The 21,076-nt window shown below is 47.6% G+C and overlaps 1 protein-coding gene across 3 annotated transcripts in view; it reads left to right on the top strand.

Annotated features, from left to right (window-relative positions):
* The window catches only part of CDC27 (cell division cycle 27), a 623,340-nt gene that overhangs the window by 99,669 nt on the left and 502,595 nt on the right, over window positions 1–21,076 (top strand). For all 3 annotated transcript variants that reach the window (XM_069238052.1, XM_069238050.1, XM_069238051.1), the window contains exon 3: window positions 700–847. In XM_069238052.1, coding sequence (XP_069094153.1) covers window positions 700–847 — 148 coding nt within the window. The remainder of the gene's footprint in view (window positions 1–699; window positions 848–21,076) is intronic.

The following is a 21,076-nucleotide window of genomic DNA, read 5'->3' as shown; positions in this document are numbered from 1 at the left end:
TCCTGCTTGTGTGCGAGACGTTGCATAACTATGATTGCAGTTGCTAATGTTTATTTCATGGATACACTGTCACCCCTAAGCTGTTTCAAGGAAAGGTGCGGGTTGCCGAACAGTGCAGGGTTGTTTTTCTGCCTTTCATCTAGCCATCTTGAGGCAGACAAGATCCAAGGATATGAAGAGCAGGTAATATCTCTGCTCAGGTTTAAGTACAATTTTTAGTTTTGAATAGTTGATCCCATTAAGTCTCAGCTCTTCCGGCACATGTCTAACAGCTAGCTATTCCTTCTAATACAATTTTTTTTTTTGATTCGCCATCTTGGTTTAATGTTTAATTGTTTTTTAAGCACAGATAATGTTTAGTACCTTGATTCTTGGCAGACTGATGTAGCTTTTCTGTTGTAGGAGATCACTCTATTAATAAATATTTATAAAGGTTTACTCGAAGCTACTGCTCATAGCAACCTTGACTTTGCTCAGGTGCACATGGGTTATAATAGGATGGGGTAATATGTGGGAAACAAGCAGAGAATTCAGAGATAACAAAAGGGTATCTTTTTTTCAACACTATTTTAATTTCATGTAGCCTTAAGTTTGGGTGCGTGGGCTTGGGTGAGCGTAAGAGGGTTGTTTGTCAAACTTTAACTTTTAAGATCACGTTTAATGTGTGAAACTTAATCTCATTTTTTTCCCCTCAAACAGTACATTCAGAAGAAGCATTGTTTTTATTGGCCACATGTTATTATCGCTCCGGAAAGGCTTACAAGGCATACAGACTACTTAAGGGCCACAGCTGTACCACGTCACAGTGCAAATACTTGCTAGCAAAGTGTTGTGTCGATCTAAACAAGTAAGTCATCAGGTGAACACACACACATTCTCATTTTTCTGTTTAGAGTCTTCATCTTAAAGTCAAATGAGTTCATGTAATTTCTACTCCAGATGTAAAACTTGTGGTTGTTTGAATATTTTGGGAAAAGTCAATATAATGTCTGGCTGTAGTTATTTTTTGTTGTGTGCACCTCCACCCAAAAGTGTTACTTATTCTGAAATCCTCTGTTTCATTTTGAATGCCTGTCTTAAACCTGGAGTATTATGTAATACAATACACTGTTCCAAGAGAGATAAAGGGAGAAAATACTAGGGAGTCCTAGTTAATAGGAGCAAGAGTAACCTGGAGTTACCTCTCTGGGTGTCTCCTTGATAATTATGTGCCCATAGGACCGAAAGAGGAGTGCATGTTGTCCAGAGACTTGGATTAACTTCAGCATAGGTTTCCTCACCTAAAGCGCATGTTAGTACATCATTGAAAAGGATAAAATTCACTGGTAACTTAAAATACCATCCTTTTTTAATAAAACCTTTTAATTGCCTTTTTTGCTAAATAAGTATATTGGCAGCATATTACTTCACCATTTGCATATTGGGTATAGGCTGTTCACGCACCAGAATTAACCTCTTCTACAGTTATTTATTCATTTAGACCACTAATCGTATCAAGTTCATTACAACCATCTTCATCAGCTTCTAGTTCCCCCACAGTCCCACTGCCCATTTGCCCCAGAATTTGTTTGCAGACAACCCTATCTATTCTGTAGTTCTGAACCTAGAGCTATGGTATTAATATTTTAGTAACTGTGATATGGGCCTATGTTTCACTGAGAAGTTTGGGTTTTGGTGACATTTATAAATGTCACCAGAACCCAAAGAGGGCTACACAGGCCCACATTACACGTTACCTGTTCTGTTTTTTTATTTTTTTTATATTGCATGATTTATTAATTGATTGAAATACTCTTTAATAAAAGTTTCGAGTGGAGGGGTATGGCCAGAGAGGAGACGGGCAAGAAGCATCTCCCCTGAGCTCCTCCCACCGGACCCCTAAACACTCCGAAATGGCCCGTTATTGATGGCGATATTGCCGCCATTCACTCTCCCCGTGATTGTAATGCAGTAAGAAGGGGCCAGATATTCCTCCCAAGGTTGGAGGAAATGCTGGTGAGAAACTGACCTGACCAATGAGAGGAGCAGCGGTGGCTATCTTCAGACTGCACCCAATGCGACTTGCTGGCCGACACGTCCTTGTTGGAGGCTAGTGCCCCTAATAGATGGAGGGGACATCTGGCGCTTGCAGCCTCATGACAGGCCAAGAGGAAAGCACAGAAATAAAAGCGAAAGGCCGTAAAAGCACAAAATTCTCAGTCATCAGATGATGACTCGCTGCCTTGACTGCTTTGCCTTTGTCTGCAGGGATATGAATTGATTCATTCGTTGCTCGAGGATTGATCTGTGGAGGGGGTAATTTGGACTAATCATGAGCTTGCCCCTTCTGTACTGCGTCTTACACTAGTCTTTCAGTACATATTTTTCTACTTCTGTTAATCTTTGCCTTTTGATTCAGTAACTGTTATATGCTTTGTACATTTTTCATTGTTATTGACACGTACATAAAACGCTAAGCTGGGAGGCGAGAGCCAAATCTCTTCACTCTGGATGCACTGGGAATGTATACACATGCTTGCATTTGACCACTGTAAAGAAATACCTTCCTTGGCATAGTTACCCCTATCTTTTTTCCTTTTGTTGATGCCAGTTATGATTAAAAGTGTGCTGGGACCCTGCTAACCAGGCTCCAGCACCAGTGTTCTTTCCCTAAACTGTACCTTTGTTCCCAAAATTGGCCCAGCCCTGGTGCAGCCCTCACCAAAGTGTCTCGGAAAGTTGGTACTTAAAAGGGACTGTATCTCTGCTGATGACACCTGAAGTGTGTAGGTCTCCCGTGCAGATGTGAGCGCCACATGTTTTTGGAACAATAAACCCTTGGGTCTGCTCAACTTGTCAAAATTCACATTAGAAGTAGCAATATGGGGCCATATGTCAGCTACCTCTTTGTCTAGTGGGAAGAAAGAGTACGTTCCTGCAGCATGTAACAATCTTAGAGACCGAAACAACATAAACTATTCTGGCTCGCATCCCACAACAGTCTTACTATTGAGGAGAACATAGCTGCCATTTGAAAGCACGTGGAACTCGGGTCTAATTAAAGAGACTAACTCCCTTCAGATAACAAGCCAAGTTTGCTGCGAAGCATTACATGCCCCGTGCAAGGACAGCTGTTCATAAACCATTGAATGGCTGACAGAAGTCTTGCATTCACTACAGCTAAGAAAGACTTCTTTCATGCCACTAAGACATTTGTACGAGAAGGGCAGCTCCCACTCCTCATGGATGAAACTATATCCCAGCCTTTCGTATCTGCCTACCGGAATGTGTTTCAAACAGGACGTGAATTGAACTGTTGAAATAGGTAGATTAATAGCTCCGTGTATTAACTATTCAGCAGATGGTATTTCACTGTGTATATCCGGTCGAACATTCCCATTGTCTGCGACAGCTAATGTCTTCTGTAAATTCTCCTTGTCTATTTGCCTTAACCAGGCAGCAGCTTCTTGTTGGGAAAACTTCTAAATTTGATTATATAGTTCTTATAAGAGTCATTTTCTGTGTTGTTTTCTGGGGCCTAACAGGAAGTCCTATAAGTCAGTGTTACTAGACAGGAGACTAGCTGTTCTTTAACAGCATCTATTGAGGAACTCGTCAACCACTGCTGGCATAGTTTTCCTACACTGTATGTTATTACTATACTCACATGTTCGGATGACAGATAGCGAGGGTCCAGCCTATTAGTTCTAAAAACCCCCGTGGAGTTTATCTACTGGCCCCAATAACCACCCACCGGCACATGACAGTGAAGCATTAAACGTGCCATTCTGGACCATTCATCGAGCTGATCTTCAGTTGTATTAATATTTTTTTGCCATTTATGAAATTTTGCATGGCCATGAATACTGGGCGCATTCAATTCCTTAATTTTTGCTAAGCCTAAACAACTTTTTAGTTGTACAGTTTCATTTAAAAATATCATTTGAACAGGTATCGGGCATGCTCTAAACAAAGCTTCCTTCCTCCTTATTTGCCAATTTCTAGTTCCCCATACCTTTTTGAAGCCAATATTCGTAGTCTTCTATAGTCAACCGGGAAACAAAGGAGTCCGAATAAATGAATTTCGTATCCGTCAATAATACAGGTACATTTTCCATTGATGGCAATTTAAAATAATGTCTCAGCATTCTTAACATTGTGCCCAGAAAAATACGCAAACTTTTCAGAATATGTTTTAGAATTCCCCTGTGGTGGAGTCGGACAATGTTCCCCTTGCATGTAATTAAAAATAGTCTTTGGGGTACTTGCTCTGTGAATAAAATGGTGCACATAATAATTATAGCAAAACATATCACCATAATTAACACACACAATTTAAATACAGTATAATACTGCAATTCAGTCATCCTAGAATCAACTGTTTTCACATCCCAGTCATCAGAAACAACTCTGGGTATTATTACATCGTTCATTGAGAGTTTAAACAGATATGGTACTTGAATGACCTCTGTCGGGCCGTATATATCAAATGTGACTTTATACCAAACAATCCCATCAGGAATAGGTATAGCAGAAATGTTCACAAAAGACAAGTCTCTGCGGACCTTTTGAGAAGAAAAATGAGGTTTTGGGACCTCATCCACCAGTTCAGCTGTTGATCATTCAGGAAGAAAATTACCATGTTTCAATAGAAAGAATGTTATGACAAACCCAATCCAAAGGAGGAAAACTAATTCAGTCAAAGAGAGCCATAGATAGTTCCATGGGAAAATTAATTTGTTTTAATCCAGTTCGTCAGCTTACATGTTTTTGACAGTTTAGATGTAGAAAAGACAAATGAGTGCAAAAAGGTGTCGTTGACATTGAAGAAGCATCCAGAAGCAGTTTGTGCAAAAGCAGGAGCTGTGTCTGTAGATGGAGAACCGGTGGGGATCTTCTGTGGTGGTTCAGAATAAATGACGCCATCCGTCTGTGGTGAAGCTGTCAAATCGTTCAATATTTCTGTATTTTGTGTTGAAACCGATGTCAGTGGAACTAATGCAATATCATTTTCCACCCTCCCCAAGCTTGGAGAGTTGTCAGTGTTGCTGCTTACAACTTGTGGAGGGACTTCTTGAGCAGTAGTAAGAGGGATTCAGGAGCTTTTGGCTGTTCCTCTTGGTCTGCTATGCAGGAGCGGCCACATGGTGTAACTTGACATTATTGATAGATACAAAGCGGTTTTCTTTAGCACCAGCCAACGGTGGTAGAATGACAGTTCTGGTACCGTGTAGTCCCAAGACTGGGACTGGTGCATGATAAGAAGGATCAAACTTTTTTCACAGCAACCTTTTCACGTACTAGATCCCCAACTTTAGGAATCCAGCCGGTTGGTGGTGTTGGTACAACCTTAATTCCTGTAGAGGCAGCATTGGCAGAAACGGCGTTGTCCCGGAACTGTTGTAATTCCTGCTAGAGAGTGACTCGTTCATTTATGTCAAAAGGTGTGTCTGCCGCCTCCATGCCAGGGCCATCAAGATCTGGAACATACATTCGATTTCCGAACAGGCACTTGTATGACCTCCCGAGGGACCTTCTAGGCAGATTAAGTGCTCTCTGGACTCTGTACAGGTGATTAAACCAACTACGACCCATACACAGAACACTGGTTGTTAAGGACTCCTTTAAATCACGGTTTCGGCGCTCCACGACACTATTTCCCCCGGGATGAAATGGAGACGGGTAATAAAGTTGGACCCCTAATGAAGCCATGGTGTCCCTGAATGCCCTTGAGACAAAAGCAGGGCCCTCGTCCCAATGGAAAGCCGCAAATGCATATGTACCGATAAAGACTCACAAATCTTTAATAACAGTCCGAGCGTCAGCTGAGCGTTGTGGCCACACCCATAGAAATCTGGAGCAGCAGTCGACAGCAACTAAAATGTATTTGTATGCACTATCCGGTGTTTAGGGTACCACAATCATCCAAGTACACACATTGTAATGGTTTGTTGGATATTGGGAGGGGTGTCTGCAGTGGGCGTTTGACGGTGGCAACCTTAATTTGTTGGCATATATCAGAACAAAGCACATACTGCTTGGTCTGTTTGTATAGACCTGACCACCAATAACAAGCTTGCAATAATGATATTTTAGCTGCCACACCAGCATGGGCAGAGACAACTCCCTCATTGCCAGTGTAGTGTGTACAGAGTCCAGGGGTTCCCCAGAGGCGTAAAGGAGGCTAAAGTAGATCATACTAATACTAATGCTCGCTTTTGTGGTAGTGTAGTCGAGCAGTTAGGCTTATCAGAGGGTAGTGCAAAGCATTTGTTGTGTACACACAGACAACAGAAGAAGCACACACTCATTGACTTAACTCCAGACCAGTGGTTTTTCTATAGCAAAAATATATTTTTAGAACCACAAGATTCAAGTTGCAGGTAAGTAGTTCAATAGATTTGTATATCACACATGTATCAACAGTACTTAGTTTGAAATCGATAAGTTATACATTTTTTGCAATATTGACAATCTGTTTTAAAAATGAACACAGTGCAATTTTCAGAAACAGTTCCTGGGGGAAGAAAAGTTAGATCGTTTTACAGGTGTAGGAAGTTGGCTCTGTATATACTATCTCAAAGTAAGAGATAGTGTTCAGAGTCCAAGGGTTCCCCTTCGAGGTAAGATAGTGGCAAAAGTAGATAATTCTAATGCTCTAAATTGTGGTAGTGTGGTCGAGCAGTAGGCTTATCAGAGGGTAGTGTTAAGCATTTGTTGTACACAGACAGGCAATAAATGGGGAACACACACTCAAAGACTTAACTCCAGCCCAATGGTTTTATATAGAAAAATATATTTTCTTAATTTATTTTAGAACCACAAGATTCAAGATTTGAAGTAAATACAGAAAATGCAAGGTACTCCACACAGGTAAGTAAGGAGCTTTTAATTGGAGCAGTAACATACACAGTATTAGTTAAAATGGCAATAAGCTATTTTAAAAGTGGACACTGTGCAAAAATCACCAGTTCCTGGGGGAAGGTAAGTATTGGTTAGTTTTTCAGGTAAGTAAGGCACTTACAAGTTCAAGTTCCTGGGCATAGGCAGCCCACCGTAGGGGGTTCACAGCAACCACAAAGTCACCGCACCAGCAACACAGGGCCGGGCCGGTGCAGAGGTCAAAGGAGGGCCCAAAACACATAGGCGCCTATGAATAACAGGGGTGCTCCGGTCTGCCAACAGATAAGTACCTGCGTCTTCGGAGGGCAGACCAGGAGGGTTTTGTAGAGCACGGGACACAATTAGGCACGCAAAACAAACCCTCAGCGGCATAGGGGCGGCCAGGTGCAGTGTGCAAAGCAGGTGTTGGGTTGTCAATAAGAATCAATGGAGGGACCCGGGGGTCACTCTAGCGATGCAGGCAGGGCACAGGGGGCTTCTCGGGCCAGCCACCAACTGGGCTAGGCAGAGGGTCGCCCGGTGGTCACTCCTGCACTGAAGTTCGGTTCCTTCTGGTCCTGGGGGCTACGGGTGCAGTGCTTGGTCCAGGCATTGGGTTCCTTGTTTCAGGCAGTCAGGGGGAGCCTCTGGATTCTCTCTGCATGCGTCGCTCTGGGAGTTCAGGGGGGTCGAATCAGGTTACTCACGATGTCCCAGTCGCCTGGGAGTCCTCCCTGTAGTGTTGGTTCTCTGGAGCTCGAGCTGGGGGCGTCGGGTGCAGTGTGTGAAGTCCCACACTTCCGGCGGGAAGAGTGAAGTCTTTAAAAGTTGCAAGAAAGTTGCAAAGTTGTTGCTGTTTTTGAACAGTGCCGCTGTTCTCAGGAGTTTCTTGGTCCTTCAGGTTCAGGGCAGTCCTCTGAGGCTTCAGAGGTCGCTGGCCCCGGTCGGATGCATCGCTGTGCAGGTTCTTTCAGTGTGGAAACAGGCCGGTAGGGCTGGGGCCAAGTCAGTTGTCGTCTCTGCAGGGCTTTCAGGTCAACAGTCCTTCTTCTTTGTGTAGGTTGCAGGAATCTGATTTCCTGGGTTCTGGGTGTGTTTAGGTCAGGAGGGCCGTAGCCAATGGCTACTGTCCTGGAAGGTGGCTACACCCTCTTTGTGCCTCCTCCCTGAGGGGAGGGGGCACATCCCTAATCCTATTGGGGGAATCCTCCAAAACCCAAGATGGAGGATTTCTAAAGGCAGGGGTCACCTCAGCTCAGGACACATTAGGGGCTGTCCTGACTGGTGAGTGACTCCTTTTTTTTTCTCATTATCTCCTCCAGCCATGCCGCCAAAAGTGGGGGACAATGGCCGGAGGGGCGGGCATCTCCACTAGCTAAGTTGCCCTGGGGTGTTGTAACAAAAGGCATGAGCCTTTGAGGCTCACCGCCAGGTGTTACAGTTCCTGCAGGGGTAGGTGAGAAGCACCTCCACCCAGTACAGGCTTCGTTCTTGGCCACAGAGTGACAAAGGCACTCTCCCCATGTGGCCAGAAACTCGTCTGGGTGTGGCAGGCTGTCAGAAAACCGTCAGCTTAGCACTAGGAGTCTGACTGGTATTCAGGGGGCATCTCTAAGATGCCCTCTGGGTGCTTTTTGCAATAAATTCCACACTGACATCCGTGTGTAATTATTGTGCTGAGAAGTTTAATACCAAACTTACCAGATTTCACTATAGCCATTATGGAACTGTGGAGTTAGTAATTGACAAACTCACCGGCCATATACTCTTTATGGCTACCCTGCACTTACAATGTCTAAGGTTTTGCTTAGACACCGTAGGGGCACAGTGCTCTTGCATGTATGCCCTCACCTGTGGTATAGTGCACCCTGCCTTAGGGCTGTAAGGCCTGCTAGAGGGGGGGGGGGGACTTACCTATGCCACAGGCAGTGTGAGGTGGGCATGGCACTCTGAGGGGAGTGGCATGTGGACTTAGTCACTTTCTCCCCTCCAGCACACACAAGCTGTGAGGCAGTGTGCATGTGCTGAGTGAGGGGTCCTCAGGGTGGCAAAAGACATGCTGCAGCCCTTCGAGACCTTCCCTGGCATCGGAGCCCTTGGTACCAGGGGTACCATTTACAGGGGACCTATCTGGGTGCCAGGGCTGTGCCAATTGTGAAAACAAAGGTACAGTTTAGAGAAAGAACACTGGTGCTGGGGTCTGGTTAGCAGGGTACCAGCACACTTTCATTCATAACTGGCATCAACAAAAGGCAAAACGTCCGGGGGTAACCATGCCAAGGAGGCATTTCCTTACAATAGGTAAGCACAACACTTACAGTTCCAGTCTCCAGGTGTTAGGAAGTCCACAGATTGGGGTTCAAGTTAACTGCAAACACCCACCACCAGCAACACAGGGCTGGCCGGGTGCAGAGGTCAAAGTGTAGGGAACATTAACACGGGCTCCTATTTAGACTGGGGGGCACTTGAATTCAGATCTGCAGGCAGGTAAGTACCCGTGACTTTGGACAGCAGACCTGGGGGGTTTAGAGGAGCACAAGTAGGCACCAAACATTCACTCTCAGTGGCACCGAGGTGGCCGGGTGCAGGGTGCAAACAAGGTGTCGGTCTCCAATGATTATCTGTGAGGGGACCCCGAGGGTCACTCAGAGGCTGCAGACGAGGTCCAGGGGGTCATCTCCAGCAAACCACAGACTGGACAGGAGGAGGGCTGCCTGCAGAACGTTACTGCACCAGGGGTCGATTTCTCCAAGGCCTGGGGGCTGCGGGTGCAGTGGGTCTTTAGGCATCAGATATCTTCATCCGGAGCTTTCGCTGTCGGGGAGGATCCTCTGTATTCCCTCAGCAGGCGTCGTTGTGGAGGTTTGGAGAGGTTAACCCAAGGTGGGTACTTGCTCGGAATCGCCTGGAGATCCTCTGTAGCTGGTTGGGCCACCTGGACACGGGCTGTGGGCGCAGGGTGCAGAGTGGTTAGGACTCACTCATTCCGAGTGAGGTTGGAGTCCTTAGTTGTTGATTTCTTCTTGGACAGGGCTGCTGTCCATGGGAGTTCTTGGTCCTTTTGGGTGCAGGGTAGTCCTCTGGAGTTTGGCAGAGGTCACTGGTCCCACTTGATGCGTTGCTGTTCTTTTACAGGTTCTTTGAAGCAGTAAACAGGCCGGTAGGGCTGTGGCTAAGTCAGTTTGCGTCTTCCTTCTTCTTTGCTTAGCAGTCCTATTTCTTCTTGTCAGATCACCAGGAATTTGGTGAGCTGGGTTCAGGGAGGCCCTTAAATCCTAGATTTAGGGACATTTAGATTTAGGGGTGTTTTAGGGGTCAGAGGGCAGTAGCCAATAGCTAATGTCCCTGAGGGTGGCTACACCCTCCTTGTGCCCACACTCTCTGGGGAGGGGGGGCACAAACCTAATCCTGTTGTTTCCTGTCCGCCAAACCAAGATGGAGGATTCTGCAGGGAGGGGGGTCACCTCAGCTCTGGACACCTTAGGATTGTTCCTGGCTTGGGTAGTCACTCCTCCCTGTTTTCCCTAATATTCCAGCTGGACCTGCTGCCAAAAATGTGGCTTTGTCCGGTTGGGTGGGCAGCTCCACTAGCTGGAGTGCCCTGGGGCACTGTAATCCGAGGCTTGAGCCTTTGAGGTTCACCGCAAGGTGTTACATTTCCTTTAGGGGGGAGAAGTACCTCCACCCAAGACAGGCTTCGTTTCTGACCACAGAGTTCTCAAAGGCTCTCACCCCATGTGGTCAGAATCTTGTCTGAAAGTGGCAGGCTGGCACAGACTGGTCAGTCCTACACTAGCAGTTTGGCTAACATACATGGGACATCTCTAAGATGCCCTCTATGTGCATTCAATAAATCCCACATTGGCATCAGTGTGGGTTTGTGCTGTGAAGTTTGATACCAAACTTCCCAGTATTGAGTGAAGCCATTATGGAGCTGTGGAGTTTGTTGTTAACAAACTCCCAGACCATATACTCAATATGGCTACACTGCACTTACAATGTCTAAGAATGGACTTACACACTGTAGGGGAATATTGCTCATGCAGCTGTGCCCTCACCTGTGGTATAGTGCGCCGTGCCTTAGGGCTGTAATGCCTGCTAGAGGGGTTTCTTACCTATGCCATAGGCAGTGGTTTGTGGGCATGGCATCCTGAGAGGGGTGGCATGTCAACTTTGCCTTTTTCTCTCCAGCAGCACACCCAGGCTGCATAGGCAGTGTGCATGTGCTTGGTGAGCGGTCCCTTAGGGTGGCATAATGCATGCTGCAGCCCTTGCAGATCTTCCCTGGCCACTGGGCCCTTGGTACCATGGGTACCTTTTACAAGGGGCTTAACTGTGGGCCAGGGTTGGGCCAATTGTGGAAACAAAGGTACAGGTTTTGGGATAGAACACTGGTGCTGGGGCCTGGCTAGCAAGATCCCAGCACGCTTTCAATGAAAGTTGGCATCAACACTAGGCAAAAAGTGTGTGTATGTGGGGGGTAACTATGCCAATAGTGGCACTTTCCTACACCCACACAATGCTGCCATTGCAGACTGCACGTGTTGTTGCAGGCTAAATTGAAAGCACGACCTGTCACACTCCCCTGTCTGCCAGGTCCGTTATCACTGCATGCGTGAGGTCTATGTTGCCCCTAAAGCTGGGTGCATCCGGGCACATGTGAGGGCATGTATGTATGAGCAGAGATGCCTCCGCCATGTCTGTCGACTCTGAAACATAAAGGCATGTGCTGGACACTGGCCATTATGAGTTCCCCAGCTATATGATGGCTTCTCTGAATCCTGGGATGTTTGGCGTCCACCATCTCAGAATAATAAACTCTCACTGACCCCAGTGATGGATTAATTAATAAATGGACACAGAGGGCATCTAAGAGGTGTTCCCCCCCTAAACATATGCCTAGCGTCTGGTGTGTTCACTGACTGGTGCAGACCAGTGCAGCCACCCTAGACTGAGTTCTGGTCCACTGAGGTGAGGGCCAACACTCTAGGAGAGCCAGAAGAAAGGCCTGCTTTGGGCAGAGGTGATAACACTTCATGTCGAGCAGGATTGACATTCCAGGGCGAGGAGTTTCAAAGTGCTTGTTGCCTTTGAAATGCAACCCAGGTCTCTCCATATGGCATAGATGACTGACCTTCTTGTCCCGACCCCACTTTTGGTGACAGCACAGTTGGGAAAATAAATTAGGAGTGCCCACTTCATGCCAGTCCCACCCGATGCTGGACGAGCTCAAGTGGACACTACTTTTCAAATTTCTCTATCTTGCTTGGAAGACATTAGGCCACTAAGGTTGGGGTTATGCCCACTTCCCTGTAGAAGTGTGTAGGAAGTTGGCTCTGTATGCACTATTTCAAAGTAAGGAATAGTATGCACAGAGTCCAAGGGTTCCCCTTAGAGGTAAGATAGTGGCAAAAAGAGATAATACTAATGCTCTATTTTGTGGTAGTGTGGTCGAGCAGTAGGCTTATCAAAGGAGTAGTGTTAAGCATTTGTTGTACACACACAGGCAATAAATGAGGAACACACACTCGGAGACAATTCCAGGCCAATAGGTTTTTGTATAGAAAAATATATTTTCTTAGTTTATTTTAAGAACCACAGGTTCAAATTCTACATGTAATACTTTGCATGAAAGGTATTGCAGGTAAGTACTTTAGGAACTTTGAATAATCACAATAGCATATATACTTTTCAAATAAAACACATATAGCTATTTTAAAACTAGACTAGCAATTTTCACAGTTCCTAGGGGAGGTAAGTTATTGTTAGTTCTTGCAGGTAAGTAAACCACCTACGGGGTTCAGATTTGGGTCCAAGGTAGCCCACCGTTGGGGGTTCAGAGCAACCCCAAAGTTACCACACCAGCAGCTCAGGGCCGGTCAGGGGCAGAGTTCAAAGTGGTGTCCAAAACGCATAGGCTTCAATGGAGAAGGGGGTGCCCCGGTTCCAGTCTGCCAGCAGGTAAGTACCCGCGTCTTCGGAGGGCAGACCAGGGGGGGTTTTGTAGGGCACCGGGGGGGACACAAGTCCACACAGAAAGTACACCCTCAGCAGCGCGGGGGCGGCCGGGTGCAGTGTGCGAACAAGCGTCAGGTTTGTAATAGGGATCAATAGGAGACCAAGGGGTCTCTTCAGCGGTGCAGGCAGGCAAGGGGGGGGGGGGGGGCTCCTCGGGGTAGCCACCACCTGGGCAAGGGAGAGGGCCTCCTGGGGGTCACTCCTGCACTGGAGTTCCGATCCTTCAGGTCCTGGGGGCTGCGGGTGCAGGGTCTTTTCCAGGCGTCGGGATCTGAGAGTCAGGCAGTCGCGGTCTGGGGTAGCCTCGGGATTTCCTCTGCAGGCGTCACTCTGGGGGTTCAGGGGGGACAACTTTGGTTACTCACAGTCTCGGAGTCGCAGGGGAGTCCTCCCTGAAGTGTTGTTTCTCCACCAGTCGAGTCGGGGTCGCCGGGTGCAGGGTTGCAAGTCTCACGCTTCTGGCGGGAAACGCAGTCGTTTTAAAGTTGCTCCTTTGGAAACAAAGTTGCAGTCTTGGGTGAACAGGGCCGCTGTTCTCGGGAGTTTCTTAGTCCTTCTAGAGCAGGGCAGTCCTCTGAGAATTCAGAGGTCGCTGGTCCTGGGGAAAGCGTCGCTGGAGCAGTTTTCTTCCAAAGGGGGGAGACAGGCTGGTAGAGCTGGGGCCAAAGCAGTTGGTGTCTCAGTCTTCTCTGCAGGGTTTTTCAGCTCAGCAGTCCTCTTCTTAGGTTGCAGGAATCTGAGTTCCTAGGTTCAGGGGAGCCCCTAAATACAGAATTTAGGGGTGTGTTTAGGTCAGGGAGGGCAGTAGCCAATGGCTACTAGCCCTGAGGGTGGCTACACCCAAGTCAAGTCAAAGAAGTCTTTATTCGATATTTCATCATAAAAGACATGCTACACGTCATAATACTTATAAAATTGTCAGTGCTAATGATTATAACAATAAATACAATATTTCATAAAAGCTACTAAGAACGTATTAAATCTATCTAATGCATCATTTGTTAAATATTTTAACATAATAATAAAAAGGAGTACATTACTTTAAAAAGGCTCAGTTCTAAAATTCAGGATAATTTACTTATCTAAAACATGTAGCTGTTTTAGTGATTCAAAACGAATTATCCATGCCCACCCCAGGAATTTGGCCACCCCTATTGCTATAGTAGGTGAAGGATCAGTTTTAAGGATCCTACAAGCAGTCTCGGCCGATTGTGTGCCCAGACTTTTGCATAGGGGTACCAACCACTTCTTCCTTGGGGCAGCATATAATGGACAAACAAAAAACCTCTTTGTGCCTCCTCCCAAGGGGAGGGGGTCACATTCCTATCCCTATTGGGGGGATCCTCCATCTGCAAGATGGAGGATTCCTAAAAGTCAGTCACTTCAGCTCAGGTTGCCTTAGGGGCTGTCCTGACTGGTCAGTGGCTCCTCCTTGTTTTTCTCATTATCTCCTCCGGCCTTGCCGCCAAAAGTGGGGCCGTGGCCGGAGGGGGCGGGCAACTCCACTAGCTGGAATGCCCTGTGTTGCTGGAACAAAGGGGGTGAGCCTTTGAGGCTCACCGCCAGGTGTTACAGCTCCTGCCTGGGGGAGGTGATAGCATCTCCACCCAGTGCAGGCTTTGTTACTAGCCACAGAGTGACAAAGGCACTCTCCCCATGTGGCCAGCAACCTGTCTAGAGTGTGGCAGGCTGCTAAAAATAGTCAGCCTACACAGGTAGTTGGTTAAGGTTTCAGGGGGCACCTCTAAGGTGCCCTCTGGGGTGTATTTCACAATAAAATGTACACTGGCATCAGTGTGCATTTATTGTGCTGAGAAGTTTGATACCAAACTTCCCAGTTTTCAGTGTAGCCATTATGGTGCTGTGGAGTTTGTGTTTGACAGACTCCCAGACCATATACTCTTATGGCTACCCTGCACTTACAATGTCTATGGTTTGGCTTAGACACTGTAGGGGCACAGTGCTCATGCACTGGTGCCCTCACCTATGGTATAGTGCACCCTGCCTTAGGGCTGTAAGGCCTGCTAGAGGGGTGACTTATCTATACTGCATAGGCAGTGTGAGGTTGGCATGGCACCCTGAGGGGAGTGCCATGTCGACTTACTCGTTTTGTCCTCACCAGCACACACAAGCTGGCAAGCAGTGTGTCTGTGCTGAGTGAGGGGTCCCCTGGGTGGCATAAGATATGCTGCAGCCCTTAGAGACCTTCCCTGGCATCAGGTCCCTTGGTACCAGGGGTACCAGTTACAAGGGACTTACCTGGATGCCAGGGTGTGCCAATTGTGTAAACAAAAGTACAGGTTAGGGAAAGAACACTGGTGCTGGGGCCTGGTTAGCAGGCCTCAGCACACTTTCAATTCAAAACATAGCATCAGCAAAGGCAAAAAGTCAGGGGGTAACCATGCCAAGGAGGCATTTCCTTACAAAGTGGTCATAAGAAGGACGTAGTCACCCCACAGGTGGTCAGCCCATTGGGTACCGCCTGGCACCCCATGTACGGCCCCAAAGTTGAGTATTTGTGTGGCGCCCTTGAACCCTAGAACTTAAATCCTGACTACCTACTAAGAAGGACAAAGAAGAGTCAATCATGCAGAAGAAGAGGAAGGAGAAGTAGCTGACCTGGTACCAGCCCTTCCGGCCTGCCAGCTAACCTTACCGGACTCAGCACAAAAAGACTTGTCCTGCAGCTTCAAGAAACCCAGGAAGCCTGCCTGCCTTCTAAAAAGGCTCAGACTCCCGTGAGCAGCTGACCTGTTCAGAAACGAAGTATCCAACAAGGACTCTGCAGCTTGGAAACCCAACACCTGAAGTGACCTCTGCACCGACGACCTCACCCTGGTGGGAAGCCCACCAAGGGTGCTAGCAGGGCTCCCCAGCTGTCCCAAACCCGAGTCCACCCGAGTGTTATCCCTCCCAGACTCATCCGTGTCACCTGCCGTCCCTGCATGCAGGCCCCTCTCTATCTCTGCCTGGTGGTGAGAGAAAACCCATCACCTACAGCAAACACTGCACCCCTAACCCCAGCTGAGGTGGGTGATTGATGCCAACTACGTCATCCAGCACCTGACAGCTCGAGTCCACCCTGGGTCCACTCCTGTCAGACTCCCCCACTACACTTGCAGCCTCAACTCACAGTACCCCCTGACCGCAAGTGCTTCTGGGCGAGAAAACCTGAATCCAAAAGAAACCCCGGTATCTGTCACCCCTGAGCACAGGAGAAAAGAACCAAAAGTGCATCTGTGTCCCCAAACACCCCCAAGTTTACTTCCTACCTGTGTGTTGCCCCTGACTGGCTTTCCAGCCAGAGTCTGCAGCCTGTGTGTCACAAGGTTAATCTCCCATAGGAAACCATTGGGCACCTAACACCTTACTGCACCCGGCCACCCCAGTGTCACCCGGTGTGAGTTAGGATGAGCCCTCAGATGGGCTTTCGTATGTCATCGTTAACCCTGTGTTTGCAGAACATTGTTTTTCTTCCATAGGATAACATTAGAAGTTTGAAAATTGCAGTCTATTTTTGATACTGCTAAGTATTTATGTTTGAAATTCTACTTACCTGATTACGTAGTTCTTAGGTTTGAAACATATATAAAATGAGTTATTTTTCTAAATTGGTCTCAGATTCTATGAGTGTGTCTCTTTATTGCCTCTTTGAGTAGAACAAATGCTTATCTCTACCCCTGATATGCCTAACTGCTCGCCCACACTTCCATAATTAGAGTATTAGTCCTATCTACTTTTGCCTCTAGAGTACCAATTGGGGATGCAATGGGTTCTTTGCAAAGTGTACTTCATTTTAGTGCACTATATAGAGAGCCAGCTTCCTTCCACCATAGAACCCTATTTTCCTGAAAACATTACAGGATATGTTGCCTGCGATCCTATGGGATGCTACAAAAAGCAGTTTTCATAGGAGAGCATATCTTTCATATGGGGACCTTTGAAAGGGTGAGTTAGAGACCCAGAAAGACAAGCAGAGTCACAGCAGAGGAAGAGGGGTCCCACAGGACTTTGAGGAACAGTCTGCTTAGAGGTGAGCTAGGACATCTCCTAATGAAATCAGCAGTTAAAAATCTGCTTTACCTCAGCCAAACAAACCATGATAGGGTGGATAGACTCCTAATGCATAAATTGCATATTCTTCCACTCTGAACCACACTAGGGAGCGGGTGGATGACAAGGGTCGCCTCCGTCGAGAGACAGAGGAAATCAGTGAGGTCTTTAGCAGTTGTTACTCCACTCTGTACCAGCTCGACAACTTGATTCCCAGCGTCAAAATGACTACCTCAGCACCTATCTCACCCTCGATAGGTCTGAGGAGTTGCACCTTCTCGAAGACACTACCCAGAGGAAGTTAGAGAACAAATCCATGATCTCCCTTCAGGTAAGGCACCCAATGGCTCTTCTGACACTTTTTGTAAAGCCTATGCCTCTCTCATGAAAGAGCCTTTGGTACGGGTATTTCATTTGTTTTGAACACCCGGTGCGGCCACGGATACCATGTTGGAGTCCCATATTACTCGCCTCCCAAAGCCGGGTAAAATTGTCTTATAATACCCTTCATGTAGGCCCATCTCACTCCTCACTGCAATGTGAAGCTTTTTGCTTTCATCCTGGTTGCCCTCTTACACCACGTATGGCCACCCAATTGGGCTTCATCCGCAACAGGCAGGCAAACTACAACACACAGCTGGCAGTAGCTCTTATGGAAATACCTGAGTGGCGCCACCAACCTATGGCCCTTCTCTCCCTTGACGCAGAGAAGGCGTTTAATAGGGTAGACTGGAGTTAGCTCACTAAGGTTCTAGATAGAATCCACTTACAGCCCAAAATGAAAGCATTTATCTCTGCCAGCTTTCGGAACCTACCGCTAAACTCAGTCAGTGGTTGCCTCTTACAGTCAGTTCAATCTAAATTGGGCACCCGTCATGGATTCTCTCTATCCCTCTTAATATTTGCTGTCATGGAATCTTTTGTAGCTAAGGTTCAGGCTAACCCTCAGATTAGTGGATTGGTGGTCAGTGGTGTAGAACATAAGCTTGCTTTATTCGTCGATGACCTGCTCTGTTTCATAATGAACCCCAACACTACAGTCCTGGTGCTGATGGAAGAGCTGAAAGCCTTCTCTCAGGTATCTGGCTTCAAAATCTATTTTATTAAGTCACAGGGCATGGGTGATGTTGATCTTCAAAACAGCTTAGAGGGGCATTTTAGGACAGAGGGGTTTCAATGAAGATATCGGCCATTACTTATCTACCGGTCCATTTTCACACCCTGTTGAAGGGCTTATACTTCTGTAACATACCCCTCCCCCTCACGTTCCTCTTCAAGGCTTTGTTAACATATCTGCAGAAAAATGTTATATTTTGTGTGTGTGGTGGCGGGGACATCAGCAAGTCTCCACAAGTGGTGAGAGCATTATTGAGCAAACTTGTCTCGGAGGGTGGCCTAGGCTTCCTTGGCTTCACTTACATTTTAGCAGCACAGCTCTGTCCTTTTCTGGACTGGAACCGCAATCCTGTTAGGAAACCCTGGGTTGAAGTAGAACAGGCTTTTTCTCCCTTTCACTTGCCGGGACTGCTGGAGCTCTTGATGTCATTCTAATCGATAATTCCCCTATTAGTGCCTGTGACAGCATTACTCCTAGCTTACTGGAGAGAAGTACAACCGCCCAGGGCATTCCTGAGTTAACCTTTTTAGACTCAACCCCTGAAGCATAATCCTGACTTTCCTCTGGGCGAGATCCACCCTGGCTGCTTTTGCTGGGTTCAGAGTCATTCCCCCATCCTAGGCGGCTTCTACGACAATGGCGGCTTGCTGCCACTAGGAGACTTAATTGCCAAATTTGTCCTAACAAGATGCAACAGCTTTAGATCCCCCCCCCCCCCACGTCTAGCTTCTTTACCACAATAGCATACCCATAGAGTCTCTCTCTCTCAATAACGTGCACCGTAAAGGCATATCGTGGCTCTACCAATATCTCTTACAGCTGACTCGTTCCCAAAAACCTTTTTTTTTGAGGGAGTGGTCCCTAAAGCTGCTTGTGGCTCGGCAGTTGATGCCTGTAATTGTGACTCCTAAGAGGTTTCTGTCCTCATTTAGGAGAAGGTTGCAGGACGGCTCCAGGAGCTTCAAGTCCTCTTCCCCCCCACTCAAGGTCCTCGTGACACTCGGGGAAGAGCCAGAAGATGTTGTCCAAACGGACTTCAACTTCACCTCCGTCTGTTGGTTGACATGACAAGTGAAGAACATCGGCATTCCAGGCACGTTTCTGGGGAGCCGTTGCCAAGTCTGACTCCGTATCCTGGATGTGGAGCAACCACCTCCCCTACACTCAATTTAAATAATTTTATGAGGCAGTGCGCCTCAACTTTGAGCAGGCCGACCCTTCCGGAGTGCCTTCGGCCTGCGGGGTCGGAGAAGGCCCCATTAGGTTCCGATGGCTCCAGCCTCTGCTCCAATAGGGTCTCATGGATCTGATCTAAATCAGTCGGTCATGCCAATGTTACTTTCATCCGCTTGTCCCAACACTGATACTCCCGGTGCCTACCAGCGGCACCATCCCCATTCTCATCCCAAATTACTCGAAATGGCGTCCATCAGCGTGATTCCAACAGTCAGGCCCCCGTGGATTTAAGTTGTCGCCTGAGCATTTTGTGGAGCAGCAAGGCATTGGGGAAGAGTGGAAGGGCGATCACTGGACCCTTTAGAACAGTAGTTGTACACCCAAAGTGAGACTTAAGACTGGCATGAGGAACTGTAAGATGCCAGTGGACTGGGCACCTCTCCAGATACTGGCATGCACTCTACCCAGTGTGGTTACGGAGGAGGGATCGTCTTACGAAATGGTGGTGAAGAGAGCAGCAGAGGTCCTTGACCTTTGACTTGACTAACCTCTTGACGGAAGTGCTTCCACCTGGGGCTTCCTCATCCGAACCCCTATTGCTATTTAATGAAGCACTGACCGATGTTGTTCTAGGACCCTGATACAAGCCTAGCACAGGGGCTCCTGCAAACAGGACAATTGCCAGCTGCCATCACCTTGCCCCGGGCAATCCTAGTTTCCTCACCCAACACCCCACCACAGTGAGCTTGGTAGTCCAAGCCTCAACTTCCCATGGCGCGTTCCCTGCTGCTTACCCAGACAGGAAATCCAGGAGGCTGGATAACTTAAGCAAGAAAATGCTTTCTTCCCAGCCAGCATTGTGGTCCGGGAAAACTGCATGCCTGTTGGACTGTTAGTCACATACCTTGTGGGATACGGTTGTGCAAGTGCTGCCACAGGCCCTGGAGAAGGCCCAGGCCATTTTCTCCAAAGCCGGGAATGACAGCAAAGGTGCAGCGAAGATTACTATTAGGTGTGGTTTGGACATAACTGACTCGCTGGGAAGAGCTGGTTCGTCGACAAAAGCCTTATGGGACCACGCCTGGCTGAGAATATCTGACTTTCTCGGGTATGTCCAGGCCATCCTCATGGACATGCCCTTCGACGGGACTTGTGTCTTCTTGGAAAAGGAAGATTCGGTGCTGGAGAGCTTAAAGGACTCTCAGGCTACGGCCAGGTCCTTTTGGGCCTCTCAGTGACACCTCGCCCCCAGTCTTCTTTACGCTGCTATGGAAGGGGTGCAACCCTGTGTCAGCCACCATCCTGTGCATGCTTCCCAAGCTGTGCTAGGACGCGGTGCATCCCAACCCCGTGGGTCTGGTAGTCAGAAGTCATCCACCACCAACCCCATGGCAGCTGCAACTTCTAAGCCCTACTAGTCTGGTTCTGCATGACCATGGGTTCCCAGTTGGAGGGAAACTCCAACATCATCTCATTTACTGGCAGTCTCTAACATCGGACAAATGGGTCTTGCAGATCATTCAGAGGGGCTACTCCCTCCCTTTTTCTAACTTTTCCTCCCTCTATACTGCCATCTCAACGGCTGGCAGAGGATTATCTGGCCGTGCTCAGTAAGGAAGTTAGTTACAGCACTCCTGGCCAAGGGGGCAATAGAAAGGGTTTGTAGGAAAGTGCCTCCCCTGGCCTGGTTACCCCCTAACTTTTTGGCTTTTGTTGATGCTAGTTATGATTGAAAATGTGCTAGGAGCCTGCTAACCAGGCCCCAGCACCAGTGTTCTTTCACTGAACTGTACTTTTGTTCCCATAATTGGCGCAGTCCTGGCACACAGATACGTCCCTTGTAACTGGTAC

Source organism: Pleurodeles waltl, chromosome 6, assembly GCF_031143425.1.
Source record: "Pleurodeles waltl isolate 20211129_DDA chromosome 6, aPleWal1.hap1.20221129, whole genome shotgun sequence".
In the NCBI taxonomy this organism is placed as follows: domain Eukaryota; kingdom Metazoa; phylum Chordata; class Amphibia; order Caudata; family Salamandridae; genus Pleurodeles; species Pleurodeles waltl.
Note: the sequence above shows the minus strand (reverse complement) of the source record. Positions and strands in the feature narration are given on the sequence as shown.